At 43.9% G+C, this 25,905-nt stretch overlaps 1 protein-coding gene across 2 annotated transcripts in view; it reads right to left on the reverse strand.

The window, feature by feature from the left end:
* The window catches only part of LOC118283437 (protein bicaudal C homolog 1-B-like), a 50,591-nt gene extending 25,380 nt beyond the window's left edge, over positions 1-25,211 (reverse strand). The window contains exons 1-3 of one of the 2 annotated variants that reach the window (XM_035605390.2): positions 24,653-25,211; positions 9,387-9,433; positions 773-842 (exon numbers count right to left, since the gene is read on the reverse strand). In XM_035605390.2, the coding sequence (XP_035461283.1) occupies positions 773-842; positions 9,387-9,433; positions 24,653-24,845 (310 nt within the window). In that variant the 5' untranslated portion in view covers positions 24,846-25,211. Of the gene's footprint in view, positions 1-772; positions 843-9,386; positions 9,434-22,611; positions 22,712-24,652 lie in introns of those variants that run through there. The other variant, XM_035605391.2, reaches the window with a different exon arrangement.
* Between the last annotated feature and the right edge of the window lie 694 nt (positions 25,212-25,905).

Here is a 25,905-nt window from a genome sequence, read left to right on the forward strand (position 1 = left end):
GTAATGACATTGGATTCCACATCTGGCTGGAGGACGCTCAGAAGCAATTCTCCTGAGAACAACAAAGTGGGCACAACTACCCCCCCCCCCCCCGCACTCCCTCAGCTTAAAATAGCCTCGATAATATTTTAATGTTAAGAGTGCAGCAAAAACTTGGCCGATAAATGTGTGAGATTCAAGACAAGAAACTCCCACACCTCCGCCTCACACATTCCTCAGTGCAGATGAAATGACAGGCGTGTGAGGAACGAACACAAGCAATCTTTCATCTTTTCAAACCTTTCAGTTGACTTATTAAGAAGGAAATACCGGAGATGTTCCCCGAGAACATATTTCTGGTTAAAACAACACCGACTCAGAATCATTAACCCATGTTGTTCACTGCTGACGGCAGAGCTTATGGACTTTGATGTGCTGGATGCATGGAAACGTTACTCTTCTCCGTATGAATCAGATTCATATAGTTAGTAGGCCCCTGCGGCAGCGTGGCAACCCAACGTGACGTCACTCATTGGTTTGTTTCAAACATAGAAATGGACGTATAGTCGCCGGGGCTGCAAAAGGAAGCCAACGCTGAAGTGCCTGAAGCCTGTATTCTGTGGAGCGACCAGCAGGGGGCGACTCTATGAGAACATTTCATTTAGAGTTAAGTAGACATGGATACAGCGTGACGGACAGCTGGTTCCCATCGGTGCGTGTTCGCAGGTGTCGGTGGGCGTGCAGTGGACGAGCTCTCAGTCACAATTTGGGATTTAAAAAGGAAAAAACTTACCTTTTTTGGACTTTGCTCCAATTTTCAGTTTGGACGGCCAGGCTATCTGCGTTTGGGTCTCGTCCATTATCTGGAACAGAGTGAAGCAGGCGGACATTAGTTCATCACACATGCGGAAACTTGCAGAAGAATACAAGCAAAGGAACATAAATCTCGACAAGCGTGATTATAAAGTTTCACAGCAGCACACTCTGAACTTTCTTGCTCACAACAGTTCTCCGCACGGCGGAGTGGGCAGAAAAAAACAGATTATCAGCCTGCACACAGTATATCATTATTTCATTCTTTTTAACCAGCGACATACTTTTAGACAAAAAGCTAGTAACCACTGGGCTCTAGTCAGTATTACATTGGAATTAGTCGATTTTATTTCACTGCCTTAATGTGGCTTTGGCTTCGCTTGGGGTATGGGAAACTCTTACTGAATCTTTCGTGCTAGCAAACAGTCATTCTGTTGACTGGAGAGAACACATGAAACAAGTTATTAGCAGCCAGCAGTCACAGAACAAAAAAGCCGTACGTGATGAAAAGTGGGCTCGAGCGCTAAAACGGCACAGAAAAGCTCCTTTATAGATTCAGAGGAGTACACTTGGCTTTGGAACACGCGAAAAATGCCAACAACAATTCATGCGAGAACCTTTTGACAAGTCTAGTCACCGTAACCAGGAGCAAAGGTACTGAAGTGGAAAAAAGGAAACGGCTGCTAGTTCGAAATGCGCGAGCTGCTGGTCAAGAGGCTGTCAGCCGTCCAATCTCCTTCTCGCCCTTTTCAGCCACGAGGAAAGGTCACATCGCCTGGTTTTCACATCCACACACTAATTCCTTGACACAAATGCACAGGGGGAAGAGAATGCATGGGGAAGAACATCACAAGAAAAGAAACAAAGAGCGGGAGGCTGACACGCTCCCTCCTAGTGGCTCTGTCCTCGACGGGCCCTGGTTGTTCTCACCGAGGTCCTGCGGCCCCTTGTTTGTTTGACTCTGTCCAGGGGTTTGTGTTTTCAGGGTGGAGAAAATATGAATTTCCCAAAGTTCTCAAAAAGCCCGTGATCAAGCAGCGGAGGACTGCATGAGCTCCAGCCATCACTTAGTATTGGAACTTCGTTCAACGATAAGATATTACTGTTATTAAGACTGCTACAGCAATTCACAGCTGGCATCATGAAATGACAGTATGTCCTTTTCTTCCCTGCAAAAGACAAGAGAAAACGGCAGCCTGTACACCGACGGGAACTGGAAGTGAACTTAAATTCCTCCATATGCTGCTGTGGAAGTAACATGGTCTGTTTGGCGTCGTTTCAAACTGAACCCGACAGCGAATCCACTGCCAGGCTCACACACGCACCTGGGAAACAGAGACAGCTTCGCCCTTTCCTCTGCTGCTACACCCCGAGACCATGATGGTTGACTGGAAGCCCGGTCAAGCCTCAGTGGGTTTCTGCAGAATCCCATCACACGTGGGACAGAGCGTCTGCAGTCAGGGCCCGGAGGGGTCAGGCCGACCGACTCAGTCGGTTCTTCTCAGTCCAAAGTTTAGACACACTCGCATGGAACAGCCATTCCTGATTTGACCTTTCCTTAAAAAATGTTCAAAAATATTCTTGTATTTTGATACTGCATTTGTATTTTATCTTTTGTTACCAAGTTGGTTTTATACACTAACTGCTTTCTTTCTATTCTTGTGATTCAGAAGATTTTATGATCATTCTGTTTTGCAGCTGTGAGAATCACTTTAAATAGCGTCCTACAAATAAAAACTATTATTGATGCTATTACAATCACATTCTGAAATGGACAGCCTGGAAGAGCAACAGCACGAGGTACCATTCAAAACAAAACAGAATGAAACCTGCAGTCAGAAGTGTAACATTTTGTCAAAGCACCTTTACATTTATCAAAGCCAGCTGGGTCTTTTCTTTAGGCTGTGTATGTTGTGAATCCACAGCTCAAAGGCAAGTTTGTCCACTCCTTCCTCATTTCATTTGTCTCTCTTGAGCTCTTGGCACAACTTCAACACCTTTGCTCATCATTAATAATCATCATTATTATCAGATGACAGAAACATCGTTCAATTCATTCTCATGACGTCTGCTGCTTGTGTGTTTGATTCCAGTTTTTACTGATCTAATAACAAAACTAAAAGACATCTGATTATCATTCTTTGCCATGAAAACAAAGGAGAATTCCTTTCAGATGATCTTGACTATTTTCTGTGAATTCTTCTTCCGTGGCGTCATTACAGTGAGTAGGCTGAACACAGTTCTAGCTTTTGCAACCAGCTCCCTTATCATCCCCGATAAATGTCCTCTGACTTGAAACCTCCCCGTCCGTCGCTGAAATATTTGTGCTGCACTAATATTATGAGTCTACTCACAATGAACTGTAGGCCTCAGACCAACATCTGACGAGTTCTGTGTTACTGCCCCTAGCGGCCTGAGTCTCCAGCATGACACCACCCACCATCATTTGGTAGGTTATATATGTAGGGAAGGGCAATAACGCACAAATGCCCCTGGAGCAAAAAGCAAACCATCTCTTCGCCAGCTCAAGTCACACGTTCCCACCAACAGCTGGATGTATCACAAACGACTCTAAAATCCCTTTACCTCTCCCTCAGACGTTCCCATTCATTGGCGTTTGTTCGTAGAAATCAGTCAACACACAAACACAACTTCTCTGGGGTCGTCTAATGAAAATTCCCCTGACATCCATATAAGAATGTCATTCAAAATAAAAAACGTAAAAACATTTCATACAATGCACTGTAGAACCCAGTGCGTATGTTAAAAACAACATAAGGTAAAATCCTATCAGATGTGTCTCCAATTATACGTTCCTAAAACGATCAAACTATATGGCACATGCCTCATCAACTTTTTCTCTAAAGGGCTTTGTTCAGTGAGACCTGTTTCCTGTCCAGTGTTGCTGTTCTTGGCAGCGTCCCGCAGATGGGACTGATTTCTAACAGACCACACACCATTTGAAAGGGTGGACGGCGTTTATTTTTATGAAGCAGCTTGCAAATACCTCTCAAATGGCTCGAGATATTTGCACAAATTAAGTTACCTATGCATTTAGTGCCCCGCCCTTTCTGCTCCGCCACCCCACCCACTCTGAAATGAATAAATACATAAGTGCCCATGGCTCGATCAGTTCCATGGCACGACCTCGACTTGAGGATAGGTTGGGAGAGGTTCGCAGCTGGCGTATGTGCGCAGAGCTGTGGTTGAAACTGAAGTGAAGTCCTGAGCGACAGCACGTGTTGGGCACACGTGACTGCGTGTGTACGTCTGTACGTACGTATAGCGCAGCAGCAATCAGCGTGGCGGAGGTATGTTTCCTGGCCCGCAGTGCGGCGGTGCAGCTGTTTACTCAGCTGGAATGTGTGCGTGTGTGTGAGTGTTTGGGAGGGGGGCACCGAGGGGTGTTGGGGGGTGTGCAGACTGTGTGAGCGGAGCAAGAGACTGACTGAGGGAACAAAAGAGGCTGAAAGCGGACAACCTTGACTGAACCATCCCCCGAGACTCAGTCATAACGGAGTTCATGTTCACAAGCAGAGTGCTAACGTGCAGGTAAAGCCCCATCACACCGCGGTCGGATACTAACACGCATGGTTCACATTACAGGGAAGAGCTTTCTGCTGCTGAACTGCATCTAAAGTTCCATCACAATGTGATAAAGCATTTCATTTGATGCCACTCACAATGACCTGCTTATTTCAACATCTCACAATCTTCATCTGAACAGTCTTCAGTTTTCCTTCTCCCCCTCTCTGTCAACACGGGGGAACACAAGATGTACCAATGCTCTAAACCGAATGAAGGGAATTACGTCTGGCCTGAGATCTGAGGGCACTTACATCTCAGGCTTGGCATTATTCACAGAACCACAACTCCTGGGAAGGAGCGATGGAAGGAGGATCAGCGATGAACTGACTGGGGGTTCAAAGGCATCTCTGGACTCAGATCCACTCGGAGCTCTTCACTGTCCCACGGCTCAGTTTCTGCACAGCTCTCGAGTCAAAGCAGCTTATTGGTCTGTGCCGGGGCTCGACACTCCGGCTCTTCACAGACTGAGACTTTCCGTTGTGATGCAGGTTTGATGTTAAACAATCAAGCATGTCATCCGTGGAGAAATCCCCAGATTAACAGGCTGACAACAACGACACACTTGTGGTTTAACAGAGTGAAAAGATGGAATAACATTGATCCGGCAGGAGGGGGGAGGAGAAATGAGGGACGAGCAGGAGGGAAAACACGAGACGGAGAGTTGAGACCAAAACAAAGACAAGGTGAGACGGGTGAGCTGCAGAGACTCGCACATGGCTCATTTCCCCGTTGTGGCACCCTCCTGTGGCCCCTCTCTGTCTGCCATCCCTTTTACTTCTTCACTGACCACATGCAGAGGGGGACTGCCCTCTATTACAAGATGTTTCTCTCGACTGAGAGGAAGTCCGCCAGACACTGACTAAGAGGGAGCAAGAGAGTCTGGGGAGTTGGACTATTTCATGTTGCTTTCGTCAGCGACTGAAAGAGATTGCAGTGTGAAGGCAGGCTGCTGGAATTTGGATGGAGAAGCTGAAGGAGTAGGAGGGGTTGAGAAAGCGGAAAATGGGTAGTTAGTGTGAAGTCACTAGAACGGTCACTGACAACGTTGAATATTTTGTAACGTAAAAAAACATTGTAGAATAACTTCACACCAATCACCTCCTGCTTCTGTTGTGAGGGAGAAACATCTTCCAACCATTCTCACACACACACACACACACACACACACACACACACACACACACACACACACACACACACACACACACACACACACACACACACACACACACACACACACACACACACACACACACACACACACACACACACACACACACACACACACACACACACACACACACACTTCGGCAAATATGATTCCTATGGTGATGTAATAAATAGCTAATGACAAAGAAATGAAAATGGGGTTTATTATTTTACAGTTTAACCATACATTTTGTGATAGATGATTATAAAAAAATAAAATACTAGAGAATATATAGAACTTGAATAAAGAAAAATAAACATAATTTTGTTCACATAAAATGTTATAATAATAATACATAAATGCACATATTTTCTGCATTGTTTAATTTGTAAGATATAAGTGCAAAAATAAATGCAGATACAGATATGTCTGTGAAAGATTCATATCAGACAATTCTGATCGGCCAACCCAAATGGGTCACAAGTGCTGCATGGATATTATGAGTCTACTCACTCTAGTCACCGTTACACAAGAACAATTTTAGGTCTGAAACTGAAATCTGATGTGTTCTGTGTCATTGTGTTTGTTAGCCTGAGGCACAATCGACATCATGAGCCCCTCCCACCGTGATTTGGGAGGTTACACGTGGGAAAGAACACTGCATGTTTCACTAACAACATTCTCTTCTCCGTGATAAGGACACATTCCTTTACTTCTGCCTGCAGCGTTCCCATTGTTTGGCTTTTGTTCTTTAAAATCAGTCTCTCTTGGGACACAAACTACGTTATTATTATAACACCACTGCAACCTCTCCCTAGTTGTTGAAACTACAACAGCAATGTGGGAGCAAAAGGCAGGTACAGTGATTTACACAAAGTGCAAATATACAATGAAAAGACCTTTTAGTGCTTTTTCCAGCAACTATGTAAAAACATTGACATAGTCTCATTCCCAAAGCCTTGTGCATTAAGGTGCGTCAGAAAGGACCATGAGCCTTATGGATGAGGGAGTGAGTTGCCACGCGTGTATTTTATTGGTCGACCTGAGTGCGTGTGGTTCGTGGGCGTGGTGGACAGGCAGGAAGCGGTCCGACCAGGAATTTCCATTTTCATCAACTTCAAGGTATTTCACACACCTCATCCATATTCTTTCAACAATACCTTTCCACGGTCGCTCTCAGGGTTTATTTTCCTGACTGAAACTGGGCATGCATGGTGATCACGCTATCAGAGGGAAACTACACACAGTTATCCAAACGGAAATTCTACAGTGAAAACATGACTGTGGCACTCGCCAGCCGGCCAACCCAAACAGCGGCGCACTAATTCATAATTGACAATCTAACCTTGGGCAACCACCGTCTCTTTGAACAAGCTGTGACAACATTGAAAAGAATCACGACATGATAAACCAAAAGGCCTTTTTTGTCAGGTTCACACCTACACTGGATATCTTAAACATTACAGTTATATCCAAACCAAAAGAGGTGGAGAAAAATGAGCTGGAGTATAGAGTTCTTGTTAAAATTCCAAGGGGCAGAATCTTAAGGCGCCTGGTTTGCATTACTTGGTTTTTGAAAACTGCTTCAGGGACAGTTAAATTGCCTCCTCCTTTGACGTTTAACTCAGCTTCCTAACCTCCAAAACCAAATACGGAAAATGGACAAAAGGGGAATTCTAAAACAAACCGCTGTCCATCATTTATTTCATTACAGCCCATTAACATACTATAGAAGGATTTAAACATTCTCAGGAAACGGCAGAGTGGACATGAACAAGTCCACTTTAAATACTTAGTGAGAAACCACATAATCAACAAGAGAGCTTCATGGTAACTGCTGTTTGAACATAATTAACACCAATAGTCCACATTGCTGTTTTCATTACAGTGATCAGTCTCGTCTTGATTCATTTCAATACGTGACTTCATTTATCACGCAAATACTTAAAAAGGACACCACCCTCACACTTCAACGGCAGCAGTGTTATTCAAATGGGGTGTATCAGAGTTATTTCACTGCCAGGTCATAAGACAGGTTCACTCTCTCCTCTATCATTAATGGATGTTTTTTCCTCATAATGAGGCCAACTGTGGTCAGACTGTGCTGCACAAATACAATGAACTGTGTTCAAAATTAGAGTTGGGCAATACGGCAAAAGCATTTAATCCTGATAAGTCACTGTGAAACAAAAATGTTAAGCAGATTTTTAGATTCTTATCCATCACATCCGAGGCCGATTGTGCAGCACGACAAGGACCCCGAGCACAGAGTCATAAAGACGCGTCTTCAGTTACAGATGGTCGGGCCCCTACAGAGCCCAGATCTCCACATCATGGAGTCAGCCTCGTTCCACATGTAGAGACAGAGACATCCTCTGAGCAGTTCTCCAACAACCAACCCGCAATGGAACCTTCAACATTTTTGTCAGTGCACCAAGGAGAACTTAAAGATAAAGGGGGGTCACAGAATATATCGCTTAGATTATTTTCTGTTTACTGCATTTTGTACACGGTTAACTGAAAAAAGGTCATGGGCATCATTTATGAAAGCAACAGTTTTTAATTGTGTTATTGAAAAAGATGTAATGATAACAATCATTGCTTTACAAGATCACTGCAGGACTCACTGCAGCCTGATGAATGAATGTTTGGAAACTATTTCCATGATTGAGACACATGATTTAAGGAGACATATCATGTTTTTTCCTGTTTTCCCCCTTCCTCCAGTGGGTTATATGGGTTTCTGTGTATGTAAAAGGTCTGCAAAGTTAAAAAGCCCAAAGTCGGTGGTAAAGGGAACTCCCCCCCCCCGACAGAAAACACTGAAACACCTCGTCAGTCGTCCGGCCGATACGTCTGTGACATCACCATGTTACATGCGTGCATAAACCCCGCCTACTGGCTCGTCCGACACACCCCCAACAAAGCGGGGCAAAGTGAGAGTGAGAGAACTCCCTACATGACCAAGCACAACACAGTGGTCCAGCTGACCAATCAGAGCAGACTGGGCTTCATCAGGAGGGAGGGGCCTTAAAGAGGAGCTGCAGGAAACTGATGTGTTCACTGAACATTGGAGCATGTGAACCTTCTCAAGTAATAACCCAGATTAAAATTAAGACCATGAATATGAGCATATCTCACTGGTCTCCTCTCCACCTACCGACCCCCGCTGACCCACGGTCCCTCAGCTCTGCCTCTGCCAGCCTCCTCTCCACCCACAAAACCAACCTCCGCAGTTTTGGGGGCAGAGCCTTCTCCAGGGGGCTGTGGAACTCCCTCCCCCAAGAGATCTGCGACTCAGACTCCCTCACCACCTTTCATTCTCTTAACCCCCCCCACACTAAAGTGTAAAGCGCTATAGAAATGTAATGTATCATTATCATTATTATATTATTATGAGCATAATAAGTCTCCTTTAATGGGAAATGTACTTAGAACTATTTAAACTCACACATTTGACTGATCAGTGGGCACCAATGAGACAATGTGAGCAAGTTACGACTTGCTCATCAAGACTATTTAAAATCACTGAGGCGCATCCTTGTTTCATTGCATGCAGTGAAACTTTAATATATGAACTAATTAAATCAGAGACACAGAAAATGGAGATGTTCTGGTGTATCATGGAACATTATGTGAGGGAGAAACAGCTCCACCGTGTTGTGTCAGCTGTGTTATAGGATCAGAGCCCTGTAGTGACTTCACGTCAGCCTCGTTCTGTCGCTTTTGTTTGTTTTGATTATTAATTGCGAGTGACTGGTGCAGCACCTGACATCTGCTCCCGTACCCAGAGAGAGGCGCTGCTCAGTGGGCTGGAACACAAGCCCGAGACAAGGCAAACAGACGGCACACTCACCTTCTGAAAGAAATCCTCCCCGCCGTTGACTCTCCCCTCAGAGGCAGCTGGAGTGAGACAGGGAAAGAGAAAAATACGTACGTTAAACTGCCCCAATGGAACTTGAACACAGCCAAATCACACACACATTATCTGGTCTCCTCACAGTGTCAGTGTGTTCATGGTGGATCTCCATTTCTTTGGATATTGTATTTGGCACGGCCTCTCGTGCAGCTCATTTTCAGGAACGGCTTTCAATTCTCCAAGTAATTTTCTATAATCCCAGAGATTGGATACAGCTTCCGCGTAACAAATTGATGGATACAGTGAGAATATTTGGGCGCTTTACAGTAGCCGTGAATGGAGTTTTTCATACCACACTCGGGTTTCACACTTCTTAAGAAAAAGGCGTTCACACATTTGAAATTCGTCTGTCAGCACACTGCACACTTCTGGCCTTGGGAACGACAGTATATGAAAACTTGTGAAGGACCTGTAAACTAAATAAGCACTTCGGAGAGCCCTGGTGTTTTAAAGCACAGAAACTCCCTCAGCTGACACAGTGAGCTGGATAGAACCAGAGGGGCCAACCACCAAAGCAAGTCGGGCCTGTAGCGCCCAAGACACATCTGCAAATCCTTCAAGTTGTGGCAGATCTGTCGATGCAAAATACATATCTGCTCCCCAAGAAGTATTTTCATGTTCCTCTGTCATTGGGAGTACAGGGAAGGTGTAGTGACACATTTGAGCCAGCGTCGTCCAGATGGATCTGTTGCTGTCTGTGCAAATCTGGGCCCGGAGCAGCGGCAGAGTCGATGTGGGTTATACCAGACCATGCTGCACAAGCAAGGACGACATTCGGACAAAAAGAAAAGTCCTGCTGATCCGTCCGTGGGTCAACAGACGGTTCATCAACAGCTATTTTGAAAAAGAATTCATCTTTCAGGAAAAATAAATAATGCCAAAAATTCTCTAGTTCCAACTTCTCAGTTGTCAGAATGTGCCGGTTTTGACCATGAGTGGGCAAAAGAAGCGATCTGAAAGTGTCCCCTTGGGCTTTAGGGAACTGATTGGCAGAAAATAAAAATAAAAATTCTTTGGAACAACATGGCAATTGTAAATGTATAAATAAATAAATGTTCCTAAAAGCTATCGCTACACTTTTCTGTGAAATGTCTTTAAACTAAAAGTCTGTTCGCCCTCAGAAAGTACAAAAAGCACAAAGTACTGTTCGAAGAGACCGTTTTTAGACTTGGGTGTGAAAACATTGTTGACTCTTTGCGTCCACACCACATTTCAAAGATCAAACCTAGAAAACAGTTTCATTTCCAACCTTTGGCGTCGCAGTGGTCAACACATGTACTTATGCAGGCTGCCCAGTAAACGAGTCCAGGCCACAGTTTACAGGAGAACGGTCCCACTTGGCTCAAACGCTCATTTACTTTCAAATTAAAGAGTTGCAATGAAATGCTAAGCACTCATCTACACTGATAGTAGAAAAAATTGAATGTCCAATGCATTTTGGAGTCTGTTTTCATAAAGCAGTCCAACTCTTACCCTTCTGTCATTCCATTCCCACTTCATCTGCATAGCCTCGAATGAAACAGGAAGACGTCCAATTCAATACTTCATGCACAAAGTTTACCTCTGACACGACACATGCACTTATTCCAATGTTCTGATGACATCACCTGCTTATGAAACAAAGCTGTAACACAAAGTCATGGATGGATGAGCAACATCCACAGACGGGAACTGTCACAGATGGTTGAAAAAACATCTTCCTACAACAGTTTTGGATTTTTTTCAGTTCCTTCAAGAGTGGCCGATACATCCATACGCTGTGGATAATCATCATAATCGAAGGACGCATCATGCAGATAAAGGTTTAGAAAGCAAAACCAAAAACACGGCCTGAATCTAACACTTAACTTTTACTTTAAGAGTCGGGACTAAAGCGACAACAAGTCTTTGCTTTGTGATTCCAGACATGGTTGGAATGTATTCGGCAGAAAAATAAACTACTTGATCACAGCTTGTCAAACTCAATAAATTAGTACATGAAAAACAGAAAAAGATGAATAGATTAACTGACGCTGAAAATGAATATCAGTGGCACGTCCAATGTTTAGTCTCGTACAGAACAGCTCTGATAGAAGCACTCAGTTCCTAGGTGGCCTGGAGTTGATCCACGATTATGAAAGACTCCGTTACTGGAAGCGTTTCCTGTAAGAACTTAGACAAACAAAAAGAAGAGCACTAACACCCAACCGACTGTTCTCGCCCACTCGTCTACTGAGACAGTTTAGTAGAGCGAGTTTTATGGTTTCTATTCTTCCATCAACTCAACAAGAGTGAAACCCAAAGGTGAAGTGTCTCAATGAGACAGGGTGCGTGGAGCCAATTCAAATGACTTTCTCCTTGGTAATGATGTTAAACTGTTTTGATCATACAGTGTGTTTCACTTGAACTGTCATGAATATGAAACAGATGTTTTCTCAATGAATAATGAGATGCATGTATGAAGACCAAGTGACACAATTGTGTGTCTGCTGCATGGGGACGCTTGGCAAGAACGTACTGAGATTGAGTGATTACACAACAAACACCACAAACTGAGCATTTCAATACTAGTTCAATAACATGTTTTATTCCATTCAGTCTAATCCAAAATGTGCCCAATGAAATAGGATTTTCACAGAATGTATTGATGAAAATGGAATTTCCATGCAGAGGATGACATCCTGTCTCCATAGCACACATGTACGTACAAAAATGTGTTGAAAGCTGACTTTCACACATGATCCTATATGCATTCTATTTAACATCAGCCTCCAGTGAGTCACGTACACATATATAATAATAATAATAATAATGGCTGATTCTTTAATGACTGTGGTTTACTTCAGTTACATTAGCATATAAAGCCACAGATGAATTAAAACAGCATGTGCACACACACACGTGCACACACTAACACTTTGCATGCAGTGTGCCTCTGTCAGCAGTGGTGAAACTTCAAATATCCACATTCAAGTCAAAATTCTAATGTCCACAATCAAACAAGAAGATCAGATGAGATCAGATCCTAAAGACATGATTTGGGAAACCAATAATTTTAACTCATTTACACGTTGTGCTTGGTTATTAACCTTGCAACAACCAAGGACTAACACAAACAATGCCACATGATTTGTGGCATGTGAGCGCAGGGAGCTGAAAGGAATCCGATACGGAACATCAGTGAAAATATGAGCCATGTGCTGAGAACAAAACATCCTGTCGTAACATGTGTGGTGTGTAAACTGACTGTGGGAGAACCCAGAGCACAGACGGGAGGCGTTTGGCAGGACGTCCTATGACCTGAGATTAATACAGTGCTGAGTCCTTCTGAATCTGCACCGTGTTTCTAAAAACACACAGAAGACATTCTGATGTCAGTTTACTATAAGGCAATAGCTACTAGAGCTTCTTACAGAGCAGACTAATTCCCTCACCTAAAGCACTACTGCGGTTGAAGAAGGCCAAGATCTCATCGAGACAGTTTCCCTTTGTATGTGGGATCGACAACGAGGCCGTCATCAACCTGCATACGAGTCAGAAAAACTGGAAGAAATGATCAGAGCTATACAGGTCGAGTAGGTTCAACATCTTTCTGATTGACATGACTAACGTTAAATTTCACTAATTTTACAATTCAAAGTCGGTTTACAGGTTTTGGAGAATACTACTATACTGTATACGTGAAAAAGTTGTTCAGAGCCTTTTGCGGCTGTAGAGGGAGCCGCTCAATGTCTAATAAATGACCTCAAGTGATGTCACTTGAGTCAGCATCAGTTGGGTCTGAAGGATGTTCTGTTTGGAATTCTGCGGGTGTGACATTAGAAGCAAGTGAGTTCACCAGAAGTCTTGAACCTGTTCTCGCTGCTTTACTGATCGTTGACAGCATCACACACCCGAACCTCACCTGAGCTGGCAGGGGTCGAGTTAATCTGTGAGTAATGATGGGTTTGCTGTGGCGATTTTGATCACTTTATTCATAAACTGTCCAATCACGCAGTCGACGTGCATCTGTTACTATTTTGTGGCGTTTCCTTTGCAGGGAATTAACCATTTCCAATGGTTAACCCCCCCCCCGAGACGACTGCAATTAGTTACTTTCCCCCCTATAGCAGAATGACAGCCAGACCACCCTTCAGCCCTGACAGAGCGCTGTGGAGCTGGCTGCTGACTGGTCAAATATTGCCGGTCAGTGGTCAACAAATTGACATCCCAGTCTTCACGATGTCTTTGTTTACGTGAAGATCTGACTGGGAAACGACATGCCATCAGAAGGCGAGAAGCATTTGTCTGTAACCCCGTTCTCAAAGAATTAACGTTGTGATGCCACAAAAATGCACAGCTCATGCCTCATAGCCAAGCAACCTATTATTTCGTCTGCCAACCAAAAAAAACAAGTTTAAATTATAGGCCTTGCACAAATCGAATCAACAAAATGGTTGGTCGAGAGTTGAAGAGCATATAGTTAAAATGTTTTTAGTGTTTAGTAGCTTTGATTAGTAGTCAAGAAGATTTGCTTCATTTGTTTTACAAGTGCTAGAATGGTTTATTAGTGTTGTCTTTACCCAGGTTATATAAGGACAGTGGTGCCCCCCCCCCCAGCAGAGCAGATTGTAAAGACATCACAGCTGAGACATGAGACCCCTGGGCTTAGATCACATGTTGCAATCAGTTCTGTCCACCGAGGACCCCCCCCCCCAACATGGAACATTGATTCCGTCTTTTAATTGTCTATCAATTCAAAAAGTAAACTCGGTGGCTGCAGTTAATCATGTGCTGTATCAGATCACTGCCACGGGATGTGAAGAAAGACGTGAGAGAAGTGGCAGTGAGAAGCAGAGCGGACTCCATGCTGGCAGACGGGACGGGGTCTGGTATCCATTATTTTGTGGAGAGACTTAACTTTCCGGGAGATTCCGCTGTTTTGACACTGACGGAATGTAAACAGCGTAGATTTCTGCAGTTATGGCTTCGATCCACACACAACAGTCACTTGAACAATAGAGACATAGTCCCTGAAAATCTAATCAAAAGACATTTTTTACATGGATATTTTAACTATTACCTAGTTTCAGTTCCTACAATATCCAGGTATGAAAGAAATCTGGAGAGTGAGCAGAAGTTTAACAAAGCCAAATCAGAGTTGACAAATCCAAAATGACTTTTAGAAAAACACAAAGGTGAATACCTCATAGCTCAGAAGTAATCCAACGTCCATTTATTTTGAACAAGCGGTATCAGTCATTCAATAGCCAATCAAATATTAGTATTCGTGCTGTCCCAGAATTATCAAGCAAAAAATCTTTCACGTCAAAGGATCTCTATGAAGAGGAGAGGTTTTAGATTACAAAAAGCAAGAGCCCAAAGGCACCAGCTAAATCTCAAAACTGCAGAGCTGCTTAGAGGAAATCCTCTGCACTGAGGAGGACTTAAGGTGAAACGTGGGACATTTCACAGAAAGGCCCACGCAGGCATTAAAACTCTATTTCCCCTGGATTGGATTCCATAACAAATGACAACTCTAATCTAGGAAAGGTTTGACATGTCAGTCCACCGTCTGCTCACATGACCTAAAGTGAGACAGATTAGTATTAAAGCCAGACATACGAGCCCCCCCCCCCCCCTCAACTAGTATGAAAGAAACTACATTTCCCATTTTGCTTTTTAAAAGAGCGGGAGAGCACAAGCATCCGCTTGCCCTGTGCAGCCGCTCTCAGCTGATTCAACATGGAAGGCCTGAGCAGGGAGCCGCAGCCAAACATGACAACACATGCATTGCAACAAACTCATTAGGAAAGCATCGTACAGAAGTGACATCTATCGGACTAAGACAGGATATTTTTTGCTGTCTTTTTTTCCGGTTAAAGCCATTTTAGACATAATAATGTATCTGAAGTCAGAAGTCAAATGAACAAAAACCTTCTTACATAAAAATAAGAAAGACAATTAGATGTAAACGCTGAGTTGTGTTTCATATTTCGGGTGGGTGAACAGATACAACTTTTGTCAATGTATAATGTATGTGACATTACATCGCAATATTTATGTTCAGTATGTCATGATACAGTGTATTCAAAGTTCAACTGAGGACTTTAATAAAATCACTTGCTGGGAACATCTGATTTTCTTCTCAGTTATGTCATAAAACAGATCTATGATTTGAGATAATAGTTCCAGGATGCAGCAACTGTGACCCTGCGAAATACTGTTGGGGGAAATTAGAAAAAGATTTGCACTATCATTAAAATGGCTAAGTCCTCAAACAAAAAGAATACGGATGCTGACTGCACATTACTAACTTATCATTTTAGCATGTAGGTTTCTAGCTTGGGGGTTATGATTGTTTCATAACACCAACGCGAGTGAAAATTGTATCTAGTGGCGTCTTACATTGACTTTGTAGGTTATCCACTTACGTTACTGCTGACATTTTCTTCAGCAGTAGACATTTCATGTATTTACGTATTCTGTGTTTGGTACAGTAGTTTTCATGTTAGTGGCAAAGTCCGCCATTCCCTCACTAGATGAAAACATCCCACTGTAGGGATGCAGCATGTCATCCAGTGGTCTTTTTTCTGCTCTATACCAGTCCCACTTTCAACTGTGAACAAAATCAGGTTTCACCTGCAACTATTATTAGTGACTTCTTCATTACAATTACATGAGTTTGTTTGGCTGCACTAAAACAGACAAACCTGTTGCTCCTGTGTTGCATTCATTATTGTATAAGCAGCTGTTCAAATGAGCGCTGCTCTGGTATTAAACTGTATTTTCTTCCACCAGAGTTTCGAGGTCAAGCTCCACTGAACGCCTAAGAGCACGTCTCTCACATTTGGTAAAGAAGTTAACTCCCACAAACTGAACGCCTGTCAATGTATTCCTGCGCTGAGCCAAAGTCACCTCTGTGCTTAAAAACGCCTCCTCGCAACTCCTGCGGCGTTGCCGAGCAACAGTGCTGTCAAATAAACGCACCAAGTACCAGATGTTGCTTTCTGGCAGACACAGATGAACGCCTGCCAAAGGAAACCGTCAGAAAACTGACCCTGGGTCACACGGGTGATACGCTCTCGAAAGGAGAATGACACTCAACAGTCAAACCTTATAGCAAACAGAACAACGGAGAAGATGAAATCATGATCTCAACTGCAGAACAACGAATGGTCAATAAAAAGACAATCCAGATCACACTAAGAACAGGATTTATTCACAGCATTAAAACACACTGTAGATTCCCTAACGAATCCACGGGATCTCAGCTACACATTGGTGGTTTGTCTTACCCCATGAAACCACATTTATATCCGCTAGATCCAGATTTTATTACACTGTGAAAACACTCATCAGTCCTCTAAATATGCCTGATTCTTTCCCTCAAGATACATGCTGAATTCACTTAAACGTGGGTCTTGTAATGTTAAAGAGAGTGATTTGACCCTTTGCTGGGGTCCGCACCAACATTTAACGGGATCTTTCTTGGCACGTGTGGCCTCCTTCCACCAAGTTTTGTAGGAATCCGTTCAGTACAGTGACCTCGGAGTGACATTCTGCGGCCTTGTCCATAAACATTTGGTCCATTAGGACTTCACAGACACAGAACCCTCCAGCCCAGGCAACCAGACATCTAACATCATGCAGTTGTTGGTGTCATGTTTGGGTTCTCGTCTCCCCCTTCGTCTCCCTTGTGTGAATGCTGCCAAGTGATTACACAACACTGTACATTCCTGGTGCCTGGTATCTACTGTGTTGGATCCACCACGGAGCACAGGGAGTCAGTCTCACCTCACAGGTCGAGAGTTGTCCTGCTAACAGAACATTGGGAAATCATTGACACTTCACATTCATCAGTACTTCGACCATAGCACCCACATGAGGAATCTGTCCAGGATTTTACAGTTGGAAATTCTTTCCTCGGTTACTGTACTTGAATACTCGGCCTCAGATTCATGAGCCGACAGAACAGCTCCGAAGTAATTCATATAAATCATTCACAGAGTTTTATTAAATGGCTGCTCTTGGACTAACTTAAGCAGAACCTTCTCTCTTTTGTTCACCTGGAGAACACTCCGTCAGCAGCCAGGAGCACATTCAAAAGGCTTTCTGTCCAATCACGGCAAGTGGAGAAAAAGGCAGATTGTGCTTTGAGACGTTGAATGAGGAGCGAGAACAACAAACCGAAAGCTGGGCGAAAGCTCTCGGGGGAGTGGTTACGGGCTGGGTGGTGTGCACGGCGTGGGCTTCTGCGTTTGTGTGTGCGCGGCGTCAGTGCGCACGCGTGCGGCTTAAGTCAGGGCTGCCCCCCCCAAAAAAGAAACCTTTCTGAAATAGCAACCACAAACCAGACAGAATGTAAATCTGCACTTTGAAAAGGGCTGGGGAAAAAGAGCTTTGAGGGATGTAGAAAAACAGGTATTCATTTCAGCCCATTTACAGTTCCAGGAGCGTAGAAATGGGTCACACACTCCAGCTCCACTTGGACTGCTGAAATAGGACTCCTGGTTTTATTTTCTCCAGTAATGAATTACAGGTTTTTCCGTGGACTGAAGGTGAACTATATTACAGCTCCTGAAAGCTCCATCGTGCCCAGGATGAAGGAATTCAATGCGTAAGCAAAGCTGAATAGAACTGTTTAATTGTATCAGCATGTTTCTGTGAAAACTGCACGTAGGAGAGGAGGGGAAGGTGGCGAGAGGTACCTGGGCAAGACTTGAGACTTGTTGTTCTAACGTGCATCTGCTTTCCGTCACAAAATACACTATACACAGCGGGTAACAAGATTTGACCAACATAGTTTGGGCTACATGGTAGAAATAATAGTTAATACAAATGAATTAATTAATGAATAAGCAAATAATTCTGCTGGACTTTCAACAGACAAAATAATTTCATTCCCTTGAACATTTACTGGCTTAGACCTGCATTAACTGTATGTACTATTTTCTCAAAGGACGTATGACACATGCTATTCAGAGAAAACCATACATCTCCATAATTGGTGCCGCTCGACTATTCAACAAAAGTAAGCAGGTTTGGAAATAATATTGTTTATACTAGAGACTGACAGATATGTATTTTTGGGGATCGATGTCAATACAAATATTAGGGAGTGAAACGTTCCCAATACAGATATAATATATATACATATATACAACAATTTAAATTGGTAATGATTCCCAAGATGTCATTAGCAAAATTTTTGAATAACTATTAATACAAGAAAATCACGAATACAACCAAATACATAGAACTTGCATGAAAAAATTAAATTGTAAACATAAATGCACTTATTTCTTGAATTGTTAATTCTGTACAATAAAATATTTAATCATGTCCTTGCTCTTAATACGCAGCACACTTACTGCTCCATGGCCTGTATTCATTCTGCATGACCTTGGACAAACACGCCAATACCAGCATTACTTCCTGAACAACTGCGGGTCAATCCTACTCTTTCCCTCCGATTGACACATCGAAGAATCTCGCCATTTCATGGGCCACAGTTCAATCAGACTCAACTCCGTGCGTTTACCACGCCGCGCACACACAAACGCAGAAGCCCACGCCGTGCACACCACCCAGCCCGTAACCACTCCCCCAAGAGCTTTCGCCCAGCTTTCGGTTTGTTCAGAACAAGGCAGAACGTATTCCTGACAGAGGAAAGCTTGTCGGACGTGAAAGCATCTCTATTTCTCTCTTTGCTTTAGTGAACAGGAAGCATTTCTTTCTCCGGACTAGAAAACAGCTACAGAATCAACTAAAACAACTGCAGCGTTGGCACAGTCACAGATATAACACACAAAATCGATTCACAATCGAGTTTGAACAACCAAATATCTCCAAACGACAGATGATAAGCTCGTCTAAGGGAATAAAAGATTTCACATCTTGACACGAGAGAAGGATTGTCCTCTCAAATTCTGGCCCTGTCGAGTGTTTTCCACTCCTTACTGCATTTTTTCCAACAAGTGGTCCGTGTAAGGTTTCTCTGCTTCTCCATCTTTGCCTTCCCTTTAGACTAGTCAAATATAATGACGTTACATGACATTTAGCCCTATATCTGAAAATCTAAATCATTTCACTCATGAGTTGTGATCGTTTCATTGTGCAGCCCTGACTTTACTTTTTAGCTTTTACAAAAAAACCACGGTGCTCAGGTCCAATCGGAGTCTTTCAGCAATGTGTTCGCCTGGGTTTGGTTAGGTGAGCGTCAGGGCCGTGTTGTAGTGTAATAATGACCCGTGAACGTCCAACGACTCCATAGCCGACCTGATGGAAGCTGGAACAACAGAGCAGTGTTTGAATGCTCAAGAGGGAACAGAAAAAGGGGGGAGCGCGAGTGAGAGGAGAGAAGGCCTGCAGCACATTCCCCGAAAGACACTCACTCCTTCCTGTCTGTGAGTCTTACTCAGCACCCAGGAGGAAGAGGAGGATGGGGCCCTCACACACCCTCCCCTCGTTATGTGGGCATAGAGGCCAGAGAAATCTTTGTCGAAACAATGAGGAGAAAAAACTGAAAAAGCAATGATCACGTTTTAACAAGAGGCTCGGTTTACTTTCTCGGAGAAAGCGATCCCACTGGCGTCCAACAGGACCGACTAATGTGTGCAATCTGTTGCCTGCAGTCGTTGGTGAGAAAGCATTTGAACGTATGCTTATTCAGAACAATATGCATCAACATATTCCACCAAGAGAACAACAGGTATGAATACATTACTGAAATCTCTCACTGCAGTATGGAACAGCTCTTTTTCCGTTAGGAGACAAAGCCGCCCAATAACAGCCCCAGGTTCAGGAGCAGGGAAAACAAATTAGTCCAATGAAGAAAATGATTCACTTAGCCTAATCGTAGGCTGTTGTCACAGTTACTCAGCAAACATGTTGTTACGATGTGTGCGCACACTGGTCACAAACACGACTGGGCAGGGAAACCCACGGCCAGAGCTTCAGACGGACCCACGCGCGGTACAAGGCATCGGCACGCTCTACTGAATCCATGGAAAAACGCTTCGCACCTGCAGACACTAACTCTGGAGAAAATGTTACCTCTTTCCCACACTTGTTCCCGGTCTCTTAACTTCATAATGAATGTTAAAAAGGCACAAAAGTTCTCGTACGCTGTTCCCTGAACACATAAAATTATCTTTCAAGCTTTCATGCCTGCGTCAAGGTCTCCAAGCCATTAACCAGAGAACTCTATTCTCGGGTGCCAGCGGTACAACAGTCAACCCAGACGGCCGTCAGGGCCAGATTTTGTTGTCACTTGACGCTGTATTTACTGAACTCAGCCCAGGAAACAGAGTCCCCGCCAGCGGGGCAGACCGTCCATTTTGTAATTGCTCAGCAGGTAATAATTTCCATTCTCTCCTGATGCAACTTGAGAACTTGGGAAATAAAATACGGGCGATTCCAATACAGGGTAGTTAAAGTGTGTACGCTGGGATTTGGTTCAATGTGGAGAAATGCTGGTGAGTCACTAACATCTTTAAAGGAGCAGTCTTATTCTCCAGAATGTGTGCAACCCCTGCCCTGATTATGTGTCTGTACCAGCGTGACGTCCCACTGGGGCCCACTTCCTGTACCTTCAGCTAGGCTTATTAGAATATAAATTATTATAGTTTTCATTCATGTATTTTTCATCTGCTTTAAGTCCTCGGTTGTAGTATTTTGAGATTTTGTTTTGTGGGTGGGAGGATTTGACAACTAATTATAGGCCGATGAATTGGTTGGTCAACCAATCATGCTGATATCTGGGATAACTTACATGCATTTGGTTTGCTTGTCTAAAGACAATGTTGTTTTTTCTCACAGTTTTTAAAATAAAATAATATGTAGACTTGATACCAGTACATTTGTTTTTCAAATATTTTTCTGTGTTCAAGTGAATAATACATTAGAAGTAAATACATGTTTATTTCACATAGGAAACTTAGTTATCATTAGTTATTATTATGAAATTATTGTTTTTTTATCAGATGGAAAAGATAAAAACAAAACACCATCAGTCGTACAGTGCTCTCTAAAGCTAATGTAAATGTCCCTATAGGTCGACCACTAGAGACAACTGACTGAAACTGCTACGTCTGCTCCCATTACTCAAATCTGTGAGACGCTTTCTAGTTTATAATGAAAGTGACAACGTAAGATCTCCTCTCACATTCTGTTTCCTCTGAAACTCACGAGTCGCCTCCATCAGGTTCAACCTGTCTGAGGTGGTCTCACAAAGACATAACGGCAGCCTCTTTACGGAGGCTTACTGTGGCTACCTGGCCCAGGTCATAATGACCATAATAAGAACTGGCCACTTGTCGGACTTTTACTTAAATAAGAGAGCAGTGTTGTGAAGTGCAGCTTTTATCAGCTCAGAACCACCGCCGAATTAAAGAGGGTTTTTTGGTTTGGTTTCTATCTGAGGGGGACCTGGAAATAATCGTCTATGCTTGTATCACCTCTCTGCTGGAGCGATTCCCTGTAAATGGGGGCCGACCCGTTCGACCATCTACAGATGATTCAAAGTGCAGCTGCCAGACTTTTAACTGGTTCTAAAGAAAGACGTCATATCACTCCTACTCTGGCAGGTTACCAGTGTTTACCAGTGAAATGCAGAAAAGCCATACTCGTTAGTATTTTCTTATTATTATTATTCCATATTCTGAGAACCAGGTAGGGTTATTATGCTCACAACAACTCCTCACTACAGGTGACCGTCTGTTTCTGTTGCTGCCTCATGTCTTTGGTCCAATACATTAAGTCCTGTCCCACCATTGACTTTTTAAAATCAAACTTAAAAGATATTTTTTTCAATATTGCATTTATTATCTTTAATGTCTGATTATTACATTTTAATCTTTACTCTTTTGAACCTCAGATTTCTCTTGAATTGATTTTAAATATCTCTTCACATTGTCTTCTTTATATATACTTGTCTTGCTTTGGGTCAACTCCTGTTATTAAATGAGCGATATAAACAAAAGTGACAATAAGCAGGTCAATATCATTTTGATAATAAAACAAACAAAAACAGACAGTTGAGCATCCAATATGAATGTACTAATCTATTTCTCTTCATATTAAATCCATCTAATATTTTATATCATTTGTCAAATTCATTAAGTGCTTAGCAGTTCTGATTTAGGGCAGAATTGTGTTATCCATAAGCAAGAGAGCATAGTGAATAAATGTCTAGCCGTACCACGCAGCACCGTTGATGATTGACTCTTCTGGACTATGTGGTCACTGAAGCCTCCATATGACAAACTAGTGCAGACAGATTACCTGGATCCATCCAAACAACTGGTGTACAGTTGTGTGGGAAGTGTTTGCAGATTTGCCAAGTACAGCGCACACTTCATATTCCAGGAAAAAAAAGAGGTACTGTCACAGACAATAAAAAACTGAGAAAAAATAAACTGGACTTCCCATTAAATGATTTAATTACAGTCAGGGTTAGGGCTCAGGCTTTCAGAACATGATGTACCACGTCAAAATCTACAGCTCATCCAATCAAAACACAGCCAGATGTTACACAGCTCGGGCCCAACTGGATGGGACGGCTATTTATTAGGATATGATTTTAAACTTGCAGCCAAAGAGCAAAAAAAGATGAGAATCTCTGATCCTGTGTACTGTCTACTGAGAGATAACAAAGCTCCACATGATGCAACCAGACATCCAGGACTCTTCCTGAACAAGAGATCAAAGGTTAAAGCAGTTCCACAGTGGAGACACTGTGGTGCTTAAACATGAACCTACAGCTGAGCAGGACGCAGCGCTGTTCCACTGTGTGTTTATGTATTCTACATCCCAGCAGCAATGTCAACATGAGCGACGTCAGCCGTGAGGTCATGAAGTCAGAAAGACGAGCAAAGTAACAAAATGTACAGATCCAGCAAACTACATTGACTATACGTAACGTAGGGACACATTTGGACACTGTGACGTGGCGCAGGGTTTGTCCGGGACGCTCACATTTAGGGACGGCCTCTGGTTGAGTTGTTTTCCTGGAAGGGTTTGGGATGACATGCAGCTTTGTGGAATGTACTGAGGAGCGAGGCAGCAACCGGGACATTTCTCGAGGGGAAATATGTGTGTGTGCGTGCGTGTCTGTAGTGTGTAGCATGAAGGATAAACTTACTTCAAGACCAGCTGCTCACTGAGAATTACACCCAAAGTTAGTCACACGTTTAAATGACGACTGCAAATGAGCAGCTTTCACCGAGTTACAGTTCTGGTATCCAAATCTCTCCTCATCAGCAATGTGGACATATTTAACATCATACAGTAAGAGTATGATGTTAATGATCCTCCTAAGGTCCTGTTTGGCTGCTTGCCCACTCTGGCTGTGAACTTGACAAAGAATCCAGCCAACTTACCTAATGCTATAAGTTTGTGTTTTGAAATGTGTGATGAATGACCTCAACCCGTGAGTTTCCACGCAGGGACCTCTGAGCAGGGACCAGGCTGGGCTCTCTTCGTGAGTCTGTCATCGCTTGTTTAACTGTGCACGTCGCTGTCACGTCATGAGAGGACACACCACACACTGGATCACATGCATGGAGGGTCAACATGTGGTGCGAGTGACCTTTTCAAGGAATCCTTTTAAGTTGTGAGGCAGAAAATGTAGTTGATGTAATTTCATGATGAAATATGCTAACTCATTTATGAAATCAACTTTGTAATGACTTGTGACTGACTGCAAACTGTTTTACTGAGAAGTGAGTGAGCTGCAGGTTCGGCTCAGTTCATGTTTGTCTGCAAAAACAAATGGCCGCCATGGGAGTTTGCACAGCGACACCTGGTGGTCGGGGCACGTTACTGCCTCGCTGCTGGTTCATCAGCTCGTGTGTTTGACCCCTTCGACCCCCGCAGACCCTCTGTCTTGGGGCAACATGCACGCAGTTGCAACTCAACTCGTTAACCTTTATCGTTTTGCGTTTTGCTCCGTTAATAAAAGGCGCTGACACTAATTGAACTTGGCTTAATTGCACTAATTGGTGATTTCCGGAGCGCGCACGTGACGCGGCCCCAGGTCACGCTGACGACGGATCGGAAACTTTTGAACTTGTGTTCTTCAAGTCGTCCGGGCTCGACAAAGAGCCGTCGTCGGGGGGCGGGGGGCTGCTCGACAACAACGACAAGCAACGTTTGGCTGAAACGTGGACAGCAAAGTTTAGAAGCACATTATTCAGTGAGGACGTGCAGCCCGCTTAGTTAAGACTCCTTTTGCTCTTTACCTAACAACATGACTTCCAGCTTCTTCCGGTCCACTCGAAAGCGCTCCTCCGTCCACTCCGGGTCCGGCGGCGCATGCGGTCCGCCCAGGTCCTCCTCGGAGCCGGGCAGCGGGGAGTCGGCGCTGCGCTCGCTGTTGGAGCCCTGGTCCGACTGCTGCAAGTATCCGCTTAGAGGGTCGCACTGGGCAGCCATCGGTGCTGCGCGGCAACTTGTCCCGGGGCCACTGCGATGGACTCAGAGGTCAGTGGAGCCAGACGCAGAGAGCGGAGCTTGGAACCGAGCGCGTCGCGTCCCGTCCCGTCACTGCGCGGTGTGGAGCGCGCGCATCGCAGCTCGGCCGCACGGTTCGTCAGGCGCCTCCGTCTCCCCCCATCGGGCAGACGTCTAAAAATAGGCAGGGGCGCACGGGTGTGCAGCTACGGGGTCGTCTGTGTCCCACTGCTGCTCACTGCGAACACGCCAACCAGCTCCTCGGGAAACGTTCACGTGTCATTCTGCGAAAAGGAAGAAAGAAAGAAGCGGGACTCCTCCCAGAAAGACTTTTTTCGGAGCATCTACCTCCCCCCGGTTCCTGTGAAAGTCCCAGAACTTCAGCTGTGAAAAAAACCCACTCGCTGCAGAGCAAAACTTTTTATGCGTCATTTATGGGCGACTGCCGAGGGACCGGAGCCAATTAGAGCAACACAATCATAGTTATTATGAGGTGGGAATAAAGCAACCGTGAACGATGGAGCACAACAGCAGGCTTCACTTGACACTTCACATCTCTTTATTTTCTGTTTCATCGGCCTCTTTATTGGTTCAGAGAGGAAACACTACACTTCCCGAGAGCAATACAGGGAAGGGAAGGGAAACAATGTGCAGCAACAGACCCACTCAATGTAAAGTCCACACCCACAGAGAAAAGCTTTAAAGAAATACAGAACCAAGAGGCGTCTGGACACAGAAACTACTCCAATGATTTCAAGTCCCTGTACAAACATATTTCTGGGGTTTTACTGTCTCATGCTGTGTCCAGGACATGACTAGTGACACGTTCCACTTATATACGGCCTGGTTACATGCTACATTTACATTTCTCAGGTTCCAGTTTGAGTTGTGTCTGTTGGTCAATCTCCATGTTTTCTTGAGATCTGTCACCCAGGAACACGGCAGGCCGGTGGTTCGGGATGATTCACCTTCATCACTGCTATTCTTCATACTTTCAATAAACTCTAGTCAGGTGTTAATCCTACACGCCAGCCACGACTTG

The sequence above is a fragment of the Scophthalmus maximus genome, chromosome 10 (assembly GCF_022379125.1).
Source record: "Scophthalmus maximus strain ysfricsl-2021 chromosome 10, ASM2237912v1, whole genome shotgun sequence".
Taxonomy (NCBI): domain Eukaryota; kingdom Metazoa; phylum Chordata; class Actinopteri; order Pleuronectiformes; family Scophthalmidae; genus Scophthalmus; species Scophthalmus maximus.